This window comes from Muscardinus avellanarius, assembly GCF_963383645.1.
Source record: "Muscardinus avellanarius genome assembly, chromosome: 5".
NCBI lineage: Eukaryota > Metazoa > Chordata > Mammalia > Rodentia > Gliridae > Muscardinus > Muscardinus avellanarius.
This window is the reverse complement of record NC_137790.1, coordinates 13,535,270-13,556,175: the sequence shown is the minus strand read 5'-3', so window position 1 is coordinate 13,556,175 and position 20,906 is coordinate 13,535,270. Positions and strand designations below refer to the sequence as shown.

At 39.4% G+C, this 20,906-nt stretch overlaps 1 protein-coding gene across 3 annotated transcripts in view; it reads right to left on the bottom strand.

Moving 5' to 3' along the window:
* The window catches only part of SCAF4 (SR-related CTD associated factor 4), a gene marked incomplete at both ends in the record, with an annotated part of 57,561 nt that continues 36,655 nt past the window's right edge, over window positions 1-20,906 (bottom strand). For 2 of the 3 annotated variants that reach the window (XM_080696681.1, XM_080696682.1), the window contains 8 exons: window positions 1-968; window positions 13,985-14,176; window positions 14,334-14,420; window positions 14,510-14,675; window positions 17,253-17,410; window positions 18,714-18,870; window positions 20,137-20,250; window positions 20,595-20,695. In XM_080696681.1, coding sequence (XP_080552807.1) covers window positions 1-968; window positions 13,985-14,176; window positions 14,334-14,420; window positions 14,510-14,675; window positions 17,253-17,410; window positions 18,714-18,870; window positions 20,137-20,250; window positions 20,595-20,695 — 1,943 coding nt within the window. The remainder of the gene's footprint in view (window positions 969-13,984; window positions 14,177-14,333; window positions 14,421-14,509; window positions 14,676-17,252; window positions 17,411-18,713; window positions 18,871-20,136; window positions 20,251-20,594; window positions 20,696-20,906) is intronic. The other variant, XM_080696683.1, reaches the window with a different exon arrangement.

The window sequence follows — 20,906 nt, the reverse complement described above, 5'->3', positions numbered from 1 at the left end:
CTAGCGAGGAGCCTCTGCTGCTGAGCCAGAATCCTTCTCAGGGTCAACGGATGAGGTAGACTCAGCAGGCAACTCTTCAGAAGGTTTTACCACTGCGGCCTCGGCCTCCCCCTTAGCAAGTTCTGAAACAGCTTCTACGTTTCCCACTTGGCTACTGGGAGGTTCCATGGTTTTGTTACCACCTGACCTGTCAGTCACCTCAGGCTTTTCCTTTCCTCGGCTTTCTTCCTTCTCTCTACGAGACTCTCTATCTCTAGAATCTCTTTCTCTGTCTCGATGCCCACTAGAGCGTCTATTTCTCTCTTCCAAGTCTCTGTGCCTGTCCCGGTCAGGGCTCCTTCTTCCCCACTCTCTCCTTTCACGATTACTACTATCTCTATCATCATTACGGCTCCCATACCGTTCCCGGTCATTTTCCACCCTATTTCCAAAAGATCTTCTTCCAAACCTTTCTTGGTCTCTACCTGAATTGAACTGCTGCCTGTTATCATTTCTAAACTGCTGCTGCTGCTGTTGAGCTGGCGGCTGCTGCTGTGATGGTGGTTGCTGCTGCTGCTGCTGCTGCTGTTGCTGCTGTGGTGGCGGTGGCTGCTGCTGCTGCTGCTGCTGTTGTTGCTGCGGCTGCGATTGTTGCTGCCTTGCGTCTCTGTCTTCAGGGCCCCCAGGGCCTGGCCCTGGGCCCCCAAGCCCTGGCATCCCTCCGGGCCTAACAAAGGGGCCGTGCGGTGGGAAGGGCCCTTTCATTCCATGCGGTGGAGGCATTGGGAAGCCCCCTGGTCCTGGTGGCGGCCCTCTGTGCATCATGTGTGGTGGCATGGGGCGGGGGGGCATCAGAGGGAATCGCTGTAGGTGAGGCGGAGGCATTCCTGGTGGGCGCTGGAGAGGGATGAGGCCAGGTCGGGCACCAAGAAGACCAGTAGATGGTGCCTGGAGACCAATGACAGGACCAGGTGCAACACCCTGAGTGCCTGAAAGACAGCAAAAACAAACATGTCAATAACAGAAGAGACCACTCTATTTTCAGGTGTATCCTGTGAGGTTTATTGAAAAATAAAATTCAATCCACAATCTTAAATTTCATGCCAGGTGCCAGTCTGTCCAGAGTGAGGGCCCATTAGAATGGAAAGTTATCAATCTTAAGACTCAGCTTTTAAGCATTCAGTATAGGTAGAGGCCAAAATATGCTGGAAAAGATAACTGTAATATGCATTTCAGAAGAGTATTTTATCATATTCTGTAGTCTTCATTAGAAACTCGTTTACCACTCCTACTACTTAAAACTTGAGAAAGTGTGCTAAGAAATAAAGAAAAGCATTCACTATAATTAGTGAACCAATTGGAAAAATTTCAGGTGTACCTTTTTTTGGTACTGCGGATTGAACCCAGAAACGTTTTACCTCCAAGCTACATACAACCAAGAACTTTTAATTTTGAACAGGGTCTAAGTCGCTGAGGCTGGCCTCAAGCATCTTATTTCACCTACACTTATACCACCATGCCTGGCTTAGGTGTAAAAATTTGCAAACTGTGCCAAGTCACTGATCTAGAAAATCCAGTAAGAAAGAACCGATTTCATGTCAATTTATTTATTTATTTTTTGGTGGTACTGGGGTTCCTGGAAGCCCTTCTACCTCCGGGCTACACTCCCAGACCTATATTTACATTTTTATTTGGAAACAGGGTCTCCTAAGCCAGCGCGTGCGGCTGGCTTCGAACCTGTGTGATCCTCCTGTCTCTGCCTCCCAAGCGTGGGGATTACAAGCGTGCGCCACCATGCCTGGCTTCATGTCAATTTAGTATTGCTAATATGCCTCCCGCAGTAGCCACGCCACATACATTTTTTTCTTGTGGTACTGGGGGCTAAACCCTGAGGCATTCTCCCTCCAAGGCACAACCCCAATTGATTTTACTTATTTGGAAAGGGTCTTGCTAGGTTGATGAGTCTCACTATTCACTGATGCTGTCCTGGAATCTGCAATCCTCTTTCAGCTTCCCAAGTACACGGATTATAGACGTGGGCCTGGCTCACACGCACCATCTAAGCACTAAAGTTTATAAAAGAAAGATCCATATACAAGTGTATAAAGTTCACTTTTACAGTTTCTTCTTAAAGTGTGTAGCTTGCTAGACATGATAGTGAAAAATGCTGAATGTTCAGCTACTCTCTGCTCATTCTTCCGAAGATAGTGCTGTTTGAAGTAAGGACCTACTAGTCTTATTTAACCATTTTATGCGAGGGGCTTGCTCATTGCAGTGTAAGAATCTTACAAACTCAACAGCCCATCATTTTTAATCATATGGGACATAAGGATTTGTTTGGGGTCTCCACTTACATAACAAAAAGGGATCAGGTGTCTTTCTTTGCAAATATAAGTATCATAAGGCAAATATTATGATCCAAAGGAGTCACATGGACTATGGGAAATGATCCAGATATTATCAAAATATACTACTTATCCATGTAACGCAGAAAGGTCTTTGAGCAAGTTATGGGTTTTGATCACCACTTGGCAATGGTAACAGAAATGCCTGTGACACTTACAGAAAAACCCAGTACTTTACTATGAAGTAATTTCATCTCTTTCCCAACATGTTATTTTAGGTTTATAACTTGATTCAACTAGTCCTGCATGTCTCTACATTTTCCACATAAATAATACTAATTTAAGAATTTCTATAAAGTCTTTGCCATTGTAAACCAATATTGTCAGACGGGACACCGAGGTGGATCTGAAAACTATGTGTATATTTTAGAGTTATTTCACATCTCTTTTAATGTGAGTTCTCACCAGTTTTGTATTAAACAAAATCCTTCTAAATGCTGAGAGATGTTTTGGTGAAATATAATCTGACCCATGATTGACCTGACACATGCCTCAGTATTTGGTTTATAAAATGGGCAGTAATAATATCTGCCACTTGCTGAGATCAAATAAAATAAAATAGAGTGGGTTCACCGACTGCTTGTCAACTGCTGAAAGTTATTGTTCCACACATACATCTATTTAGAAAGCTTTGAGAAGAACCCTAACACTAAATATTTGATTTTGAAAACCCCACAAAAACATTTTTCATTTCTGATAACTAGAAACTGCTCATTCTTCTGAAGCTGGTGCTGTTTAAAGTAAGGACTTACTAGTTTTATTTAACCATTTATGTGAGGGCTTGCTCATTCTGGTATAAGAATCTTACAAACTCATCAGCCCATCATTCATAACCAATAACTTATGTCTGGATATGGTGGTGCATGGCTGGTCCAAGGACAGCCTCAGCAAAACTCTCAGTAACCTAGTGAAAAACTGTTTCAAAACAAAAGATGAAAGAGTTGTAGAATGCTGCTGATTTCAAACTCTAATAACTACTACCTTCCACCCCCCCCAAAAAAAAAGATAATTAGGATCTTAATTCCTCCTGTTCTCTTAACATCCATCACATTTTGAAATCAACCTAAATATAACTAGCTTACAGTTTTCAGGCCTAAAGTTGAGAAATACTAATTATAAAGGCAAAAACCCAGATACTTTTTGAAACAGATAAGACGATTCCAGTTCCTCAGACTCTTCGGACTGTTCTTAGGACAGTTCCAGACAATGCACACACACACAGGATGACGACGTAGACCATATTTTAGAACCAAAGGAAACCCAGCAGCAATCTAAAACACTCTTCACAGCACTTTGATATTGTCAGTTAGATTTTAATTCTAAAAATCTAGCAGCAGCGATAAAGGGCTAAATAAAGAATGGTTAGCATGGAGTATATACTTTAAAACAAAAGCACTTAAGACACTTTTTTTTTTTTTTTTTTTTTTTTGCGGTACTGTGGATGGAACCCAGGGGAATTCTACCTTTGAGCTACATCCCCAGCCCTATGTATTTATTCTTTATTTTGAAACAGGGTCTCACTGAGTTGCAAAGAGCCTCACTAACGGAGGCTGCACTCAAACCACCTTGTCTCAGACTCCCAAATGCTAGGATTACAAGCATGCACCACCATGCCCGTTTTCATTTTTTTTTTTTAAAGGAGTCTCATTATCTGTCAACTTAACTTAGAACAAAGAATATAAAGTATACAATAACCAGGTTCAGTCTCAATTTAAGAGAAGTCTCATTATATAAAAGTATATAAAAAAACTTCAAGTCAACCAAACTACTTTTCTATCAGCTTTTAATGGACAAGATTTGTTTTCAGACTAAAAGGACCAATGTTCATTGCTGGGGGGTGGGGTCAGTGTGACACATTCCAATGCCTATCTACAAATGGCCGAAGGAGCCAAAGCCAAATTTCTAAATGCTAAAAAAACAGGAGTGGGTTGCAAAAAGTCTATTAAAGAGGATCAGACTTCCTCAATACCAATCTGACAGTGGCCAAAGAATACAAATCCACCTCAACCTTGCTCAGAAAACAGGCAACTTTTTTTTTTTTGTGTGTGTGTGTTGTGTTACTGGGGATTGAACCCAGGGGCATTCTATCTCCAAGCTACACCATGAGTCTGATTTTTACTTTGTAAGCAGGGTCTCCTAGGTTGCCAAGTCTGACTATTTGCTGAAGCTGTCCTTGAACCTGCAACCCTCTGGGTCTCAGCCTCCTAAGTACTGAGATTACAGGTGTATACCACTGCATTGGGCTGCAACACTTGTTTATGAAATAGTTTACTAATTCTTAAAATAGACTCATCGGTGGTTCCTTGTCATTTGCAGAGATTATGCCTTACTTTATATTACGTGTAAACCAGTAGAAATGTATGTGCGTAAACCAGTAGAATGTATAGTATATTTTCAAGGTCAAAAGGGCACATAAAGCAATAACTAATTTTATCTGGAAGTAGCCTGTGCTCTATCCCTGGCAAGTCCTTAAGAGTTACAAAGCTTAAATTTATTTACACATATTAAACATCTGAGCTTCACACCAACTCATATAATAGGCTAGGAACGAGTGAAATCTTCCTTTCCTTCAAAGGGAGCAAAGTCTAGCAGAAACAAATTTCAATAGCTACAGGGGGCACAAGCTAGTACAAAGCACGGTGAAACTGGGGGCCAGCTGGGATCCGGGTGGTCACAGGGACATCTGGCACGGATCTCAGAGCAAGGCCAGAATCTGTAAGGTCAGTGTGAAAAAGGGCACAGCTAGTCAAAAAAGGAACAGTGTTTCAAGGGCCTGGCAGCTGGTGCACTGGAATGTAGTGGAACGTAATGCAACATAACTTTTGATAAAAGCAAAGCAAAAAAAAAAAAAAAGCACAGAAGTTGAGGCCTCTAAGGCCGATCAGGTGGGCCAAGAAAATCCGGAGGCCTCATATATCACAAGAAATCTGGACATATTACCTAAGTGATGGAGGGAAGCAGAAGAGAAATTATGAGCAGGGAGGAACGATCCTTCTGGCAAGTAGCATAAAGGAATGTAGAAGGGGAAGACATGGCACTTAAGTGTTCATTCTAAGAACACAACAGCAGAGATGAAGGGCTAAATGGACAGAAGTGTTGGGGCTGAGACAAGACAGTTAGTGGGAGGACCGAGAATGAGAGATGGACCACAGCTTTTTGCTGTGAATGACTGAGTGGATGGAGGCGTTAATGTGAGATAGGGTCTCTAGGAAGAGAAACAACGTTTAGATACGAGTGACAAATTTCCTACGGTAACACCAATACAATGGAAATGGACAACTTCAATGGAAATGTCCTTAGGAAGCTGAGTATGTGTACCCCTAGAAGTGAGAAAGGTGCGGATAAAGGCAAAACATCACATTACATAAATTGTGGTTTCTAATATAGCAAGATTTTATGGCAGACCAAAAAAAATCCCTAAATGTCTGAATTCAGTTTTGGCAAGAAATATATTGAAATTTAACTCAAAATAGCCAAACTCTGGACATTTCCTATGATGATCCCCCAAGTGGCTCTCACAGCTAAAAAATGAGGGAAAGACACCATTGCTATCATGTGAAATGAAGAACAAGTTCATTACAGGGGAGGTGGGAGACTGCATGGTTGGAGACCAATGCAGACCATCTCAGGACAGCGTAGAGATGCAAAAGCACATACAAGAACAGGGTGACTTCCTGCCAAGAACTGCACTGTATACCATTAAGAGACACAAACATTTAATAAAGAATTGACACTGTGGGAAATGTGAAATTTAAGTGCAATATTAAGCAGCAGAGACCCGGGTGGAAAGGTGAGGTGGTGGCTATGGGTGGGTGGAGTGAGCAAGCTGGGGAGCTGTCCTCTCCACATCCTTTGTCCAGCAATTGCAACTCCCATCTGCCACTGCCACCTCTCCCAGAAAGCAGTGCATTTCACTTCAGCATCAGCAACCTCAGTGTCCCCCAATTCTCTTTCCAGGCATCCCACTCTCTGCTCTCTAGGTCACTTTCTGGGAGCCCCTTCCCGGCCTTCCATCAAACCAGGCTCTAGACCCCAGGATCCTTTTCCCCATTGCTCTTACCTGCCTCCAGCGCACACCTGCCTGGTGAAACCCTAACAATGACTTTAATTCCAACTCTTCTACCTAATCTGCACTTAAATATGGTCAAACTTTGGCATGCTGACTGGTCTCATTTACAAGTTTTTATTCTACAACCTCAAGTGCACCCTTAACTCTGCCCAATAATCCCAACATTTTTTTAGGTCAATTCATGTTCATGTCCCTGTCCTATTTTACACATTTAATCTTTCCTCTACTTAGTTTTTAAAAAGTTGTCCTACAACTTCACCCAAGATAAAATTCAGACTACAACTTACACACAAAAGTACACAATTCAAAGGTTTTTTGGTATGCTCATAGTATCAGGCAACCACCAAAAGCAACCTTAGGACATTTTCATTATCCTCAAATGAAACCCTGCATCCTTAATCATCACTCATTTTTTCCTTTACCCCTGAGCACCAGGCAACTAACTACATTATCCTATTTCTCTATGAACTTGCCTAGTCTCATACACATGGAATCATAGAATATGTGGTCTTTCGTGGCTGGCTTCTTTCACCCGACACCTTTCCAAAGCCATTCACGTTGTGAAGCATGTGTAGCACTTCATTTTTTTAAATTACCAAGTAATATCCCATTATATGGACATAACAATTTTTTAACTTTATCCTGGCTGGTTTATTGGTTTTTTAAAGGCCTTTTGCAAAAGACCTTTTCTTCCACCTGCCATCAGAATTCACATTACTCCTGGCTGTGACCATCTGTGTTCCAAAGATCTTGGTCCTCACCCATCTATCAATCTAGCACGTAGCTCTTATTTATCAGACCAAAGATTTCACCTCCACTGAGTTTCCCAATAATTAGAATGCTATAGTTTTGTCAATTTTTAGAAAAACAACTCACCTTGCATCTTCTTTCAGCTACTACCCATCTTACTGTTCCCCTATACAGTCAATCTCAGGATGTTCAGTCACAATTACATTCATTTCTTCATCTTTTTTTTTTAAAACCCTGACCTTACATATTGGGTTTTCAAACACATTATTTCAACGAAACCACTTTTCTCAATGTCGTTGGGAGCCTTCATTTTGTTAAATCCAGTTCGGCAAGCTGCCAACACTTTATCAGTGTCACCGGGCAGTTTGTCTTTCCCTCCTTCCTAAGAACTCTCCACAAGGGCCTCCAGAATATCACCCTCTATTTACACTTCTTAGCTTACCAGCAGCACCTTCTCAGTGTCCTCTGCCAGACAAAACAGCACAGGGTCCGAGCAAGGCTCCTGGAGTTCTGGCTCACCCACCACTTGTAGCTGCATTCTTGGAGGGTCACTTCATCGCAAGGAGCTCGGCATGCCCATTACAGTGAGGCTTGCCTCAGACCCGCAGGGCTTCGAGCTAAGCGGAATGATGTATGCCTCCAACTCTCAAGTGTTGTATTCTCAAAAGTTAAATGTTGAAGACTTCTTCAGCTCTGCCCTCTGGATACCTCTATATATCTTCTCCTTAAATTATCTTATAGGCTCCTTTGGCTTTAAATATTACCATTACCTGATATCACCTGAATTTACATTTCTAGATTTTATCTAGTTGATTTGACACTTGCACCTGGGTATCAAAGTTAAAACATTCAACATGTAAATTTGATACTGCCTATTCCAAGCCACTCCTCTGACATCTGTGCATCTTAGAAATGACAGTCACACTTGTGAGCAGCTCTCGATGAAAATCTTTATTCTCGAGTCTTCATATTCCATATTTAAGTAATGAGGCAATTCTAAAGGTTCTCTATTAAAAATAAATCCATACTGAAAACACACTGCACCAGTACAATGGCTCCCATGTCTCTCCTCTGCTAACTCCTACGTCTATTTCCTATTGGTCAGCCACAGCAATCCCTTAAACAAGTAAAGGTACACTCACTGCACTTGTACCTACCCTGGCCACCTTCTCTTGCTGCTCCTCCCGCATCGCTCACTCTGCTCCACTTGTACTGGCAACACCCCACCCTGCTGTGGTTTCTCAAAACACCAGGTTCCCTCTTAATTCAGACATATATCTTTCATTCCTTTTACCTGGTTTGATTTTCCTCTGCATGTATATAACTTACTCTCTCTTCTATTTGGGTTTCTTTCCATGCTTCCTCATCCTATTAAAAATGGCATGTCCCTGTGATTCCTTCAAATACCCATAGAAATATATCCATATGAAACGTCATTACCCAAGCTCCCACTAGGCTATGAACTTGTAAGTTTCCTTTAGCTCATCTCATCCTGGTGTGTTCAGCACCTAGAAGGGCGCCCGGCACACAGCGGGCCTTGAGGAGACGTGCAGTACTGCAGGAGAACGGTGAGGATGTGTGGGGGCCCCAGAGGCGATGCCCGGCCTCCTCAAGAAAATACCTCTTGGGACAAGAACAGAGGCTACAGGGTCCAGGTCTCTCCACTGGTGAAAATTTTTTTTCAGCACAAACCTAGGAAGACCTAAACTTTGAAAAAGAATGCACTTTTCTTTGAGCATTCCTTTCTGTTTCTAGTTGCAGTTTTTTTAAATTCAGCCCCAACAAGAAACTGTCACTGTAGCATTTTGCATAAAGTTAAAATGGAATTTCCCTTACATAAGGAAAAGAGTGATCAACCACTCACCTCTTATAAATGCCTGAAGATGTCTAGGCACATGCGCGCACACACATGTGCATTACACACACTTTTCAGCAAAAGGTGTTTTCTTGTATTTATTTCAAACTTTCAGTAAACTGAAAAAACAGTACCTTAATACATGTATTTTCTTACCTAGATTCACCAATTGATAACACCAAGGTATATTTGTTTTCAAAACACTCCCAGGTATCCAAGTAAAATATAAAAAATCAGGCTGGGGGTGACTCTGAGGTAGAATGGCCCTGGGTTCAATATCCAGTGCTCCCTCGCTCTCACTCACTCTCACACACACAACACCAGCACCAGCAACAAAGGAAAAAGAACCACTGCTATTATGTAATACTAGTGGAATAGCATAATGCAACATTCAGAGTACAAAAGCTTTCAAAGAACACTTTCATTGGATAGTCATTAGGCTTCTTGGCACCAAATCAAACATTTGGATATTCTTTTTGTTTATAATTTAATGTAATATTATACTAAAGTTCAAATAAAAATGTTAACATAACTAAAAAATTGTGTCCATTCTTAAAAACTAATTTCTATAATCTCCAGTTTTTCTTTCAATGCCAACGACTAATAAACTACTAGTACACTTCAAATGTTAAAAATTACTAGCTGTGTATGTTAAAAACAAAAACAAAAACCACCCATAATATTCTAGACAGAGACCAGGAAAAAAAACTCAAAATTAAGTGAATCACCGTAAGTCAAATATGGAAATTGCTGATAAATTCTTCACATTCCAGGTAAGTTTAACTATTGCATAAAAGCAAGCATACCTGTTTAAATATAGTTAACTCACAAACCAATTGTCTCCACTATTTTTTTGACATGTCCAAGTTTAGCATCATCAATTCAATGTCCACTGAAATTATTCAGAAACCGAAGTATGTATCACAATACTGTCTAGCAACTGAACTTGATAGGCCCAAAACATGTGACTCTTTAATACTCAATCCTTATTTATAAATTTTGCCATCATCTGAAGTAGTGTTAACAAAAATTGAGGAGAATCTCTCTTCATATTAATTATTAGTGAATAAATGTATTTGGTCAAGAGGTCTTAAGTTTTCACAATAGAAATAAATTCAATATAGAGTAGTTTTTGACTGAAAACATATCTTGGATATCCTGGTAACACAATAGAGATAGGTAACACAAACAAACATTTTTTTTGTGTATTCTTTTTATTTTTTGGAACACCAAGTAACCCAAACTTCACATTTACAATGAACTTTTTAATAAAAATATGCTGTACACATTAAAGATACATGTTATACAAAGCTTCTGGAGAGTAAACACAGACACTTATACAGTCAAGAGATGGTCTGAATTGCCAATGCCTTTAATACTCTTCTTCTGCTAGATGACTGTACTAGCTACTCTGGCCCCTGAGGTACTAAGTACAGATTTTTTAAAATCCAAATAATAATGGTTATTGCATATCTAGTAGTTTATTTCCAGATGATTATTATTAGTAAAAGAATCAAAATCTCTACACAATGGGAGTTGAGTTCTCTCCGCATTCAGTAGCAGGGGCTACCTCAGCTCAGCTCCAGAAGCTGGCAGATCCTCCCACACTAACATACATATTCAAGTCTGAAGATACAGAAAACTCTTTACACCAAATCATCCTTAAAGTACCTCAATACCCTTTGCCCTTATGGTCAGGCCTCAATACAGACTTTTTGGAGATAGGTTGAAAGTTTGTTTGCCACTGATAGTCTAAAAATATTGGCACATTTCCAAAATCATGATCCAAGAACTCAGTTAAGTCTCAACGACACATTTACTTCCCATTATAAGAATCTATTAGCTGTCATTAACAGAAAAGAATTAAGATATCAAGTTGTGCTAATTAAATGAAACACTACTATGACTTAAAACATTTTCTATTTTCTCAGTAAGAAAAATGATGTAATATGTGTGCATTTATGATTTGGTTTGATCTACTTTAAAAGTACTCTAGGCACTATGCTAAAATATACTTTTCCCCGAAAAGATTGTTTCCTGTTTGCCATCAAAGCAGAATTTACAACGAATCACAGCTGAAGTAATTTAAACTTTACAAGTGCAAAGTACAAGCAATCTGGGTGTTCTCAGCATCATCTGACTGCTCTTACCTGTGACGGCACCCACTACTCACTGCTGCCTACCCTGTGGCAGGTGATTTATGTGTTAGCCCACTAAACCAGGCCATGTGGTGTGTCGGCACCATTTTTATTCCCCTCTACAGATGAGAGAATAAGAGTCCAGTATCAACTTCTGGGCTGAAAGTTTTCTGACTGGTGTAGTATTTCCTTTTATTAACTTAAAGGAAAACCTCAGAGCACCAAGAGGAAACCAGAAGATCGCAGTCCCCGTACTCCACACACCTGGATCACAACAGTCAACCCAATCACTGATCCTTTAGTGCTACAAAATGTAATCACTGTGTTCCTTCGTCAAATGAGGAATTATGGTTAGTCTTTTGAGCCAGTTCTCCTTTACTTGCGAATATATTAAAAAAAAATCTTATTTTGAAAAAGTAGCTCTGAACCTGCCAAGTGGACACCACACGTTGAAAAAGTTTACAAAGGAAATGTTACCACTGGAATTAAATGGTGACAGACATGCCCAAGAAATGCTGCAGGGACTGGATCCCCATATGAATTTTAGGACAGACGATCATGGGAGGATGGCAACTAGAGGGCAAAAGAATGATCCTGGAACACTGGTGATGTAAGAAAAACGGGATCATGTCAATGGTGCTGGACTGAGTGGAAATAATGGCCGTTGAGCAGAGAAATACAAGTCCCTTCTCCAAAGGGCTGGTTTTGCCATGATGTAAAAGTCAGTTCAAGGAGACTTTTATATTAAACTTTTTGTTAAACTTTAGGAGTTTTAAGAAACTCATTTCTCTTTTAAAATGTTAAAATTTATGTGATACTCTTTACAAAATTTCTGACTGAAGACTTTCTAGCAACTAGAACTAATGAATTCTAGTTCAAAGTACTTAGTGTAATAAACAGTTTGCATTTTGTTTTGTTTCAAATTTTAGACCATCCAGGATTAAAAACAGATTTTATATTTTAAACTGTTTTAAAAGCAACAGACAAGATAGAGGTGCGAAGCACTGATAGCCCTGTAGTGAAAACTGCTCCTCTCTACGCCATGTCTTCCTTCACGAACCTTCCATTCACTGGAGCAGGAGGGGACAGACACCCAGCCGGAGATACCAGGTAGGAGAAATGTGAAGGAGATGTGGAGTCTAATTATTTTCCTAGTAGTACTAAGACTACTAAATTTACTTTTCAAGCTTACCAACTTCTGAGCTGTGTTACTTTGTTTCATATGTTGGATATAAAGGTGAAATTGCCTGTTCAGTAGCAGTAAGAAATAAGAGGCAGGTACTTACTCTTTAGTGTTGCTTGAAAGCAGTGGTTATTAAACTCTTGGAGATCACCAAATATTTTCATTCATTCAATGAATTTACTAGGCCCAGAGAAAAACACAAATGCGCATAATTTTGTAAACAGTTTCAGCTGGCCTCTTATTTATGGACCTAGACAGGGAGACTTTATCTCAAATGAATTCATAGTTGAGAGTGTATGTGAGTAGAGAGGATGTGGAAGAAAGGGATATGGTTCTTGTGTAACCACCTTATCATAAGTATGAGAAAAAAAAACAAGCCTAAGAAACTGAAACCTGAGACATAAGGTTCCTTAAGGGGTTCCCAGTCCGGAGTTGTTTCTACTGTATTATTCCCATTACTGTATAGACCTCTTCAGCAACTTCCTCATTAAACAAATAATTTTCTATCATTATAAAGACTGCTTCATTACTTGTGATAAATTTAATCCCAAATCCCCTTTTATCATTACCCAATTATGTGTACTAAGGGAAATGAAAAGATTTAAGTTTACTCTGGGCCTCAGCTCAGTTTGAGAGGGCAGAATACAGCATGCTATTTACAAGCAAATTAGTTTTTATTAAAAATGTGGCACATACATAAGATATTTCCAATAATACTGAAAGGTAAAAAAATAAGCCCTCTATCCATCACGAATGTCCCACAGTCCTACATCTCAGAGATAACCAATGGAGAAAGCAAATGTATATACACAGTACCTCTGAAAATTATCATGGGCCCCTAGGGCCAGAATGCTGTAAAACACTCAGCAAGTATTAACTCCCTACTAGGAGAATCAAATGTTAATTATACTTGGCAATACCACTTCAAATTTAACAACTTACTAATTTAAAGATGGTTTATTCTAACAGTTATGTGATATAGTTATAATTTAAGCAAGCTAGTAAACCCTCTTGAAGATGTAAACAATCTTAAGTCATACCTCCCTTGATCACAGTGATGATGTGGGTTAAGAGTCTAAAAGATAAGCTTCAACAGTAGAAAACTGAGGAGTCACCAGGAGAGATTTTCAGAATGTGCAACTATTACTCAGAAATCAGAGTCATGTTATTGCAATGTATAAAAGATGCTTTCTTTGCCAGCCTACAATAAAAAGCTACCAAAGCCCTTAAAAGTTTCAAATAAATAAAAACTGGTTCAGACAGAAAAACACTTATTTTTATCAAAGAAATACCTCTTCTAAAGCTAGAAGGATCTGAGATTATGTCAATCATGAATCTTGAACCAATTCCTATGCATAGAGATTACTTTAATCATTTCTTATACCAAATCAAGACATACAAATCTGACCTTTTATTTCAAGACAAATATGATTTCACCCCCAAGGTTGTTTCTTGGTAAAGACCAAGTGTAAACATTCGATTTATAAAATCTTCCTCAAAGAAAACTAGCTCTAGGTTTAGTTTGGCTTTTTACCAAAATTTACATTATTAAAAAAAGACCCAACTTAAGGGGGGAAAGAACTAAAGATAAAAAAACAAACTTACCAAGAAGTGCAACGGGCTGGGTTACAGGAGGGGTAGGCAGGTTTGTGGGTGCAGCAGGTGGCACAGCAGAACCATACATTTTCACACTGTCACCAGACTCGGCATTTCCTCTAGCCCCAGACACCACTGTTGGAATGGGATTTCCAATAGATAAGTCTTTTGTAGTGTCTTCATTTATACCAGCGATAGTAGCTAAGGAATATAATTACATCAACATGTGAAGCTGAGTAATTACTTATTTTCCTGGTCAACATTCTTCTGCCATACTACAGATCCTAATTACTGGTTCACTCTCCCTCCTACCCCAGCTCCAAGAGGTCAAGTGAACACAAAGGAGAAACATGCTTACAATTTGGGATGCTTATTGGTGGAGTGTGAGGAGGAGGAATGGATACTGGTGGAGTTATAGGAGGTGGGGGTCCAGGAGGAAGAAACCCTAGAGTAAGAAAAATAATGTCAATTTATGCAATATAATTTTCATTTCAAGTTCTAAAAAAAGCACTCTCACACAACTTATCGACTTACCTGGCGGTAAATGCATTGGATTGAACCCTGGACGCAAAAATGGTGGTGGCGGTGGTGGAGGAGGAACACCAGGACCAAACCCTGGAGGAGGAATTCCTAGAGGAGGCGTGAAAGCAGGTGGCTGAAGGGCACCCACCACAGGAGGACCAGGCTGATGCGGTGGGACCTAGAGAGGAAAGGCGAAATTACACATTCATCTGCAATCCACACAGCATGTACAGACAAAGAAAATATTCTGTTAAAACTAGATGCTTCACTGGGCATGGTGGTGCGCACTTGTAATCCTAGCATTCGGGAGGCCGAGACCGGAGGATCGTGGTTCACAAACAGCCTCAGCTACTTAGGCCATTTGCAACTTAGTGAGACCCTGTTTCAAAATAAAGAATAAAAAATAGGGCTGGAGGTGAAGCTCGGAGGTATAATGCCTCTGGGTTCCATCTCCAGTACCGCAAAAAACCACCACCACAACCAACAACAAAAAAACAAAACAAAACAAACAAACAAACAAAAAACCCTAGATGCTTCTATATCTGTACGTACTATATCCAAGAAATTTATTCTATAAAAGATGGTAGGTAAACTGAAGACATAAATCAAATGATATAAAATCAAAGTTTAGCTCTTTTAGGACAGCAAACTAACACTATATTTCATCAATAACCACCGATGCTCTGATAACACCTTACATTTAAGAATGTTTCAAGGTCTAGTCAAAGAATTTTGAGAAATAAAGCTCTAAGAAGGGTTACCCAGCAATTTATACAAGGCTAAGATTCTGGAGCTGAATTGAATGTACCATCTTTTTAACTAGCTGTATGGGGAATAAGCCATTTTAACTTTCTAAAAATGGCCCCTCTGTCTTTCTTTCTGCAGTACTGAGGATGAAACCCAGGCACAGTCTACCTCTAAGCTAGTACACCCCTATTTTTTTTTTTTTTTTTTGGTGGTGGTACTGGGGGTGGAACCCAGAGGCTTTCTACCTCCAGGCTATACTCCCAGACCTTTTTCTTTTTATATTTTATTTGGAAACAGGGTCTCACTAAGTTGCTGAAAGTCTCACCAAGTAGCTGAAGCTGGCTTCAAACCCTTGCTATCCTCCTGTCTCGGCCCCCCAAGAGTGGGGGATTACAAGTGTGCACCACCAAACCCAGCTATTTTTTTTTATCCTTTATTTTGAAACAGTGTCTCACTAGGTTGCAGAAGGCCTCACAAAATAGCTGAGGCTGTCTGCAAACTGCTATCCTGTCTCAGCCTCCCAAATGCTGGGATTATAAATGTGTGCCACCATGCCTGGCTAAAATGGTTATGTGAATTCTTTGAAATGGTGCCTAGCACTTATTAATGTTAGCTATTAAACAACAAGTGTTAGCTATTAAAAAACATCATGTCAGGCATGGTGGTGCATGCTTGTAATCCCAGTACTTGGGAGGCTGAGAGAGGAGGACCGTGCAGGTTTGTGGCCAGCTTCAGCTACTAGTGAGGCCCTCCACAACTCAGTGAGACCCTGTTTCAAAGTAAAAAAAAAGGGCTTGGAGTGTAGCTAAGATGTAGAATGTCCCTGGGTGCAATCTGCATTATCATATACACACACAAAAAAAAGATCAATTTTAACGGATTAGCCAGGTTTCTTTAATTGAGGGCTGACACAAAGTAACATTTGCTTAAAACCAGCACTGAAATGACATCCATAAAAAGTGCCAATTTGGGAAGTACACTTAAAAAAAATTATAGTTAAGTATGTATCAAAACATATAATGCACCGGGTGTGGTGGCGCATGCTTGTAATCCCCAGGCTTGGGAGGCAGACAGCAGGAGGATTGTGCAGGTTCAAAGCCAGCCTTGCTGGCCTAAGAGACCCTGTTTCCAAATAAAATATAAAATAGGTCTGGGACTGTAGCCTGGAGATAGAAAGGTTTCCAGGAACCTCAGAACCACCAACCAACCAACAAACAAAACCATATAATGCTCTCCGTACACTGAGATAATCAAGAAAAATCTAGATCACATAAAAGTATGGGTCAAATTATTTATAAATTTTGTCAAAATGTCTTTCATTATTCAGCTCTTATTAATGACAGGAAACATATTGAATACTTAATACACATTATTTCACATAAGTCTCAGAAAACTGATACAGGAAGAATACCAGAGCCAAGGCCAGGAAAGAAAACTCCTGCATTTTACAGATAGAAAAGTAAAGCTCAGTGGTTAAGACACTTGCACAAAAACACACTGCTACTGAGTACAAACAGTGGAGTTGGGATTAGAACCTGGTATACCAGAATGTGGATTCCTCCTTTTGAAGTAAAAGTTTGGTTAGTTAAGACTGCAAATACTTTATGTAAGAATATGCCTTTGTATTTGCATTAAATAGCTTTTCATCATCTATTAAAAATATCCTGGTGACACCACCGAAACTGAAGATTAGAAAGCTCTTTCCCTCAAAGCAGCAGTGTGAAGATGCACCCAAGTACCTTCAGAATAAAGGCCCAATAAAAATAGAGTAAAACATGACATACTAATTCATTAAAATTTTATGCCTAGGACATTGGAAAGTAAGATATTGGAAAACTAGACCTATGTAAAGCAATATAAATTTATTCTGGTTTTAACATTTATAAAAAAGGGTTATAGTCTATAAATAGATATACCAAAATATGAATAACAGGCACATTTATGTGCTCAATGTTTTGCAGTTAAGATTTACAAAGGAGTCTCCCAGACACCTGGAGGTTATGCTCACCTGTGGCGGGGGCACTGTGATGGGTGCAGGAACAGGAATAGGAGGGACAGGCACAGGCAAGGGTTTAGGGATGGGCGACACGGGCTCTGTGTGTGAGGTTTCTGCACCTCCGTTTTGAGCAACTTCATTTTCAGGCTTCTTGGGAATTCCTTTCCAATCTAGAAGAGTTATAAGAACATCAGTGTATGGTTAACATCTAGAAATAAAACTTTGGCCATTAAAGAAACTCTTATGCTAAATTCACAAACGATATTTAAATTAATGAATAGAAAACATATAAAAGATATCACGAGCAAGGCTCTGTCCAAAGCACTTTATGTATGCTAACTTTTAAAAACCTCATAACCTGTAAGTAGACACTATTATTCCATTTTACAAATGAGAAAAGCATAGACAACTCGCCCAAAGTCACATTTAGTAAACAGAGGGGATGGATCCAACCCAGACACATCTTGTTCTAGAATCTATATTCTTAACTACAAGATGTATTGAAAAACCTTTCCCTAATACCTAAGAACAACTCAGCATTCTCTCACCTATTTCTACTTATCTTCTAGTCAAGTCAGGAAGCCTCCACTGTACTAGGAGCTCTGGGACTCCATTGCCTCCCTGTTATTTTGGCTCAAAGCCTCCAGATGCCTGGCAAACAGCAGGCCCATCTGCCTAAACAGAAACCCAGCCCTAACCCTGCCCAAAGGCATGCGTTATGGAAGGAGGCAGAGTGTGAGAATACCACAGCGCTGACTTCACATCCTAGCTCTCAAATCCTAGCTTCACATCCTAGCCCTCATGCCTACATTTAGTTCTCTAAATGGTCACACTGTTTTTCCATAGTATACTCCTTGTTCTTATCAATCTCTGCCAACCTGGCATTTATAGTATCAATATCCACAAGTAATCTCATCTTACACAATTTCTCTGATTGCTCGTTTGGAAATTTAAAAATTTCCAAATAAATTATCACAAAGCAGTGAACTTAAAACACAATAGTGGTTTAATATCCCTTATCCAAACTGTTTAAGATCAAAAGTGTTTCAGATTTTGGAATACTTGCAATAGACTTCACAGCAGGGCAATCCTAATCCAAAAATTTTTAATATGACAAAGTCCAAAGTTTTTTGAGTATCACGATGGTGCTCAAAAAGTTTCAGCTCGTGAGGTTTTAAAATTCAGGATGCTACACTTGTTTCTCTAATATTGACTCCCACAGTCAGAAGAACTGATTTCACCTGTTTGTGTCTTTCCCAGGAGACACATTACATTACAAATTAAAAAACACATACTTAGCTTATTCACTACTGTATAGTCAGTTTATAATGGAGATTGGGATGATTAAGTGGGTACATTAAAAAAATTCCGAAAATTTCTTCCTAGTGCAAGAATAAACAAGATTATTTCAACTTTAATATGTACCACTGAGCAAATAAGTGAATTGTTAAGAAAAATTAAATGCTACTTTACCTGGGTTAAGCGTATCACTGTCCAACATTCCTCCTTCACAAAAACTCTCCAGTTCCTCAGGCTTGACTTTGTCCCATGGGATATAGGTAACGCCAAGTTCTACATCCCAATACTGTTTATAATCTGCCTTTATTCCTTTGTTTAAGGCCCAGGCAATCTATTTCACCATTAGTAAAAAATAAATAAATAAGAGGGAAAGGGAAAGGAGACTGTAAGTCTGGAGAATTCACTATTCCCTACCATTTTACTCTGTGGGACTTGGGTGGCAAAGGCGCAATCCAGACCAGTTATCTCTGGATCTCAATCAGACTTATCCTCACCATCCAACTAGTTACACCTCTTATTTTCATTCTGTCCTAGGATGAAAATTTCTGGTACTTGCTCTTTACCACCTCCACCTGCCACAGCCCAGCTAGCATAAAACTTCAAAGAATAAGTTCATGAGAGAGGGGTGAAATTCCTTCTATAGCCCAGCTTGCTGGGCAACACTTTTTTCCCCCTTGTAGTACTGGAGATTGAACCCAAGGGCTTTCTACCCCTAAGTTCTACCTCTAATCTAATTTCTTGTCTCAGCCTCTCAAGTACTGGGACTATAGGTATGCACCAACATGTCCAGCGTTGGCACCACTTTTGAAAGTCTACAGCAAACTGATAGTTTCTAGTGTTAATACACTAGACAAAGTGTGTGTGTGTGTGTGTGTGTGTGTGTGTGTGTGTGTGTGTGTGTGTGGTATAACTGAAAGGTAAAATAGAGTATTAGGCTACTGAGAAAACAATGACTTTGGTTTCTCAGGGGATAAACATCTATGTACATTTATCATTTCCCCTATAACTGGTGATTAATTTTTCATAGTTAATTCTAACATGAGATCGCACATATTTTTGAATAATGCAAAACTTATTAATAAGGGACTATTTAAGGCACCAAATGATGAGCCATCTACATTAGAAAAGAGGAGGCCTAAGGCTGTAGTTCAGAGATGGAACCCGGGCCTAGTAAGTGTGAGGGATGGTTCTATTATCTATTATCAGGAGCCCCACCCCTAAACCTCACCATGTACTGAACGTTTATAAATTTTGTGTTAAAGCTGGGCGTAGTGGCGCATGCTCATAATCCCAGTACTTGAGAGGCCGAGACAGGAGGATTGTAGATTCACAGCCAGCCTCAGCTACTTGTGGGCTGGGGGTGTAGCTCAGAGGTAGAATGCCCCTGGGTTCAATGCCCAGTATTAGGGGAAAAACAAAAAAAAAACAAAAACAAACAAAACAACAAAGTTGTATTAAACAGCATTTTTTTTTAAAGGAGGCAACTTACAAAAATGCACATGAAATGCTTAGCCATAACGAAATCCAAAATTAGTTTTTAAAAAGCCACATACTAATTTCATCTTAAATTTTTAAAGAATGAATTATTAAACTGTACCTTTATGGATTTCTGGTTTACTTTATAGTTTCCTCGGCTCAGTTTCTGCAGGGCACGATAAGCATCTTGCCTATGAACCATAACAATATAGGCACAGCCTCTGGGAGGAATCATCTGCTCCAAAACAATTTAGTATTGTAAAAGATAGTAAGAAAGCAATAAGATATAAGAACTGACTCCAGCAGCCATTGCTCTATAATTCAAGGTTAAAGTAATATAAGTTAGCAATTCAAGTTTGGACTTGACTGAGCGCTCCAAACTTTGTTAAATACTTTTCTAAAAAGGGTTTAAACTTTCATCATTAAATGCAGAGACTGCTAAATACAAACTCAGAACTAAACTTGTAGCTACATCTTCTATAAATCTGGGCAAATTGTAACTCAGATCAAGTCCTTAATTTAATAAAATGGCACGAAGCACATCTGTCACTGCTATTAAATAATCAAGTAGACACTCACATTGATTGATTCAATTGGACCAAACTCTTCCAAGAGACTGGCAACATCCTGTTGAGTAGTCCTTTTGTCCAGCTGTCCCACCCAAAGTGTAGTACTGCAAACTTAAGATAAATTTATAATAAAAAATTCATATGTGATAAATAAGCATCATACCTTACTTAAAATCTTTACTCAAAATAAATGAGTTACAATAGCAAAAATTAAATAAAAAATCATGTATCAACTTTTAAAATTTTCAGAAATTGTGTTAGTATTTGCAGAAATGGAAACAGAGTTAAAGGCATACATAAGAGTTGGAAAAAACTGGTCTTT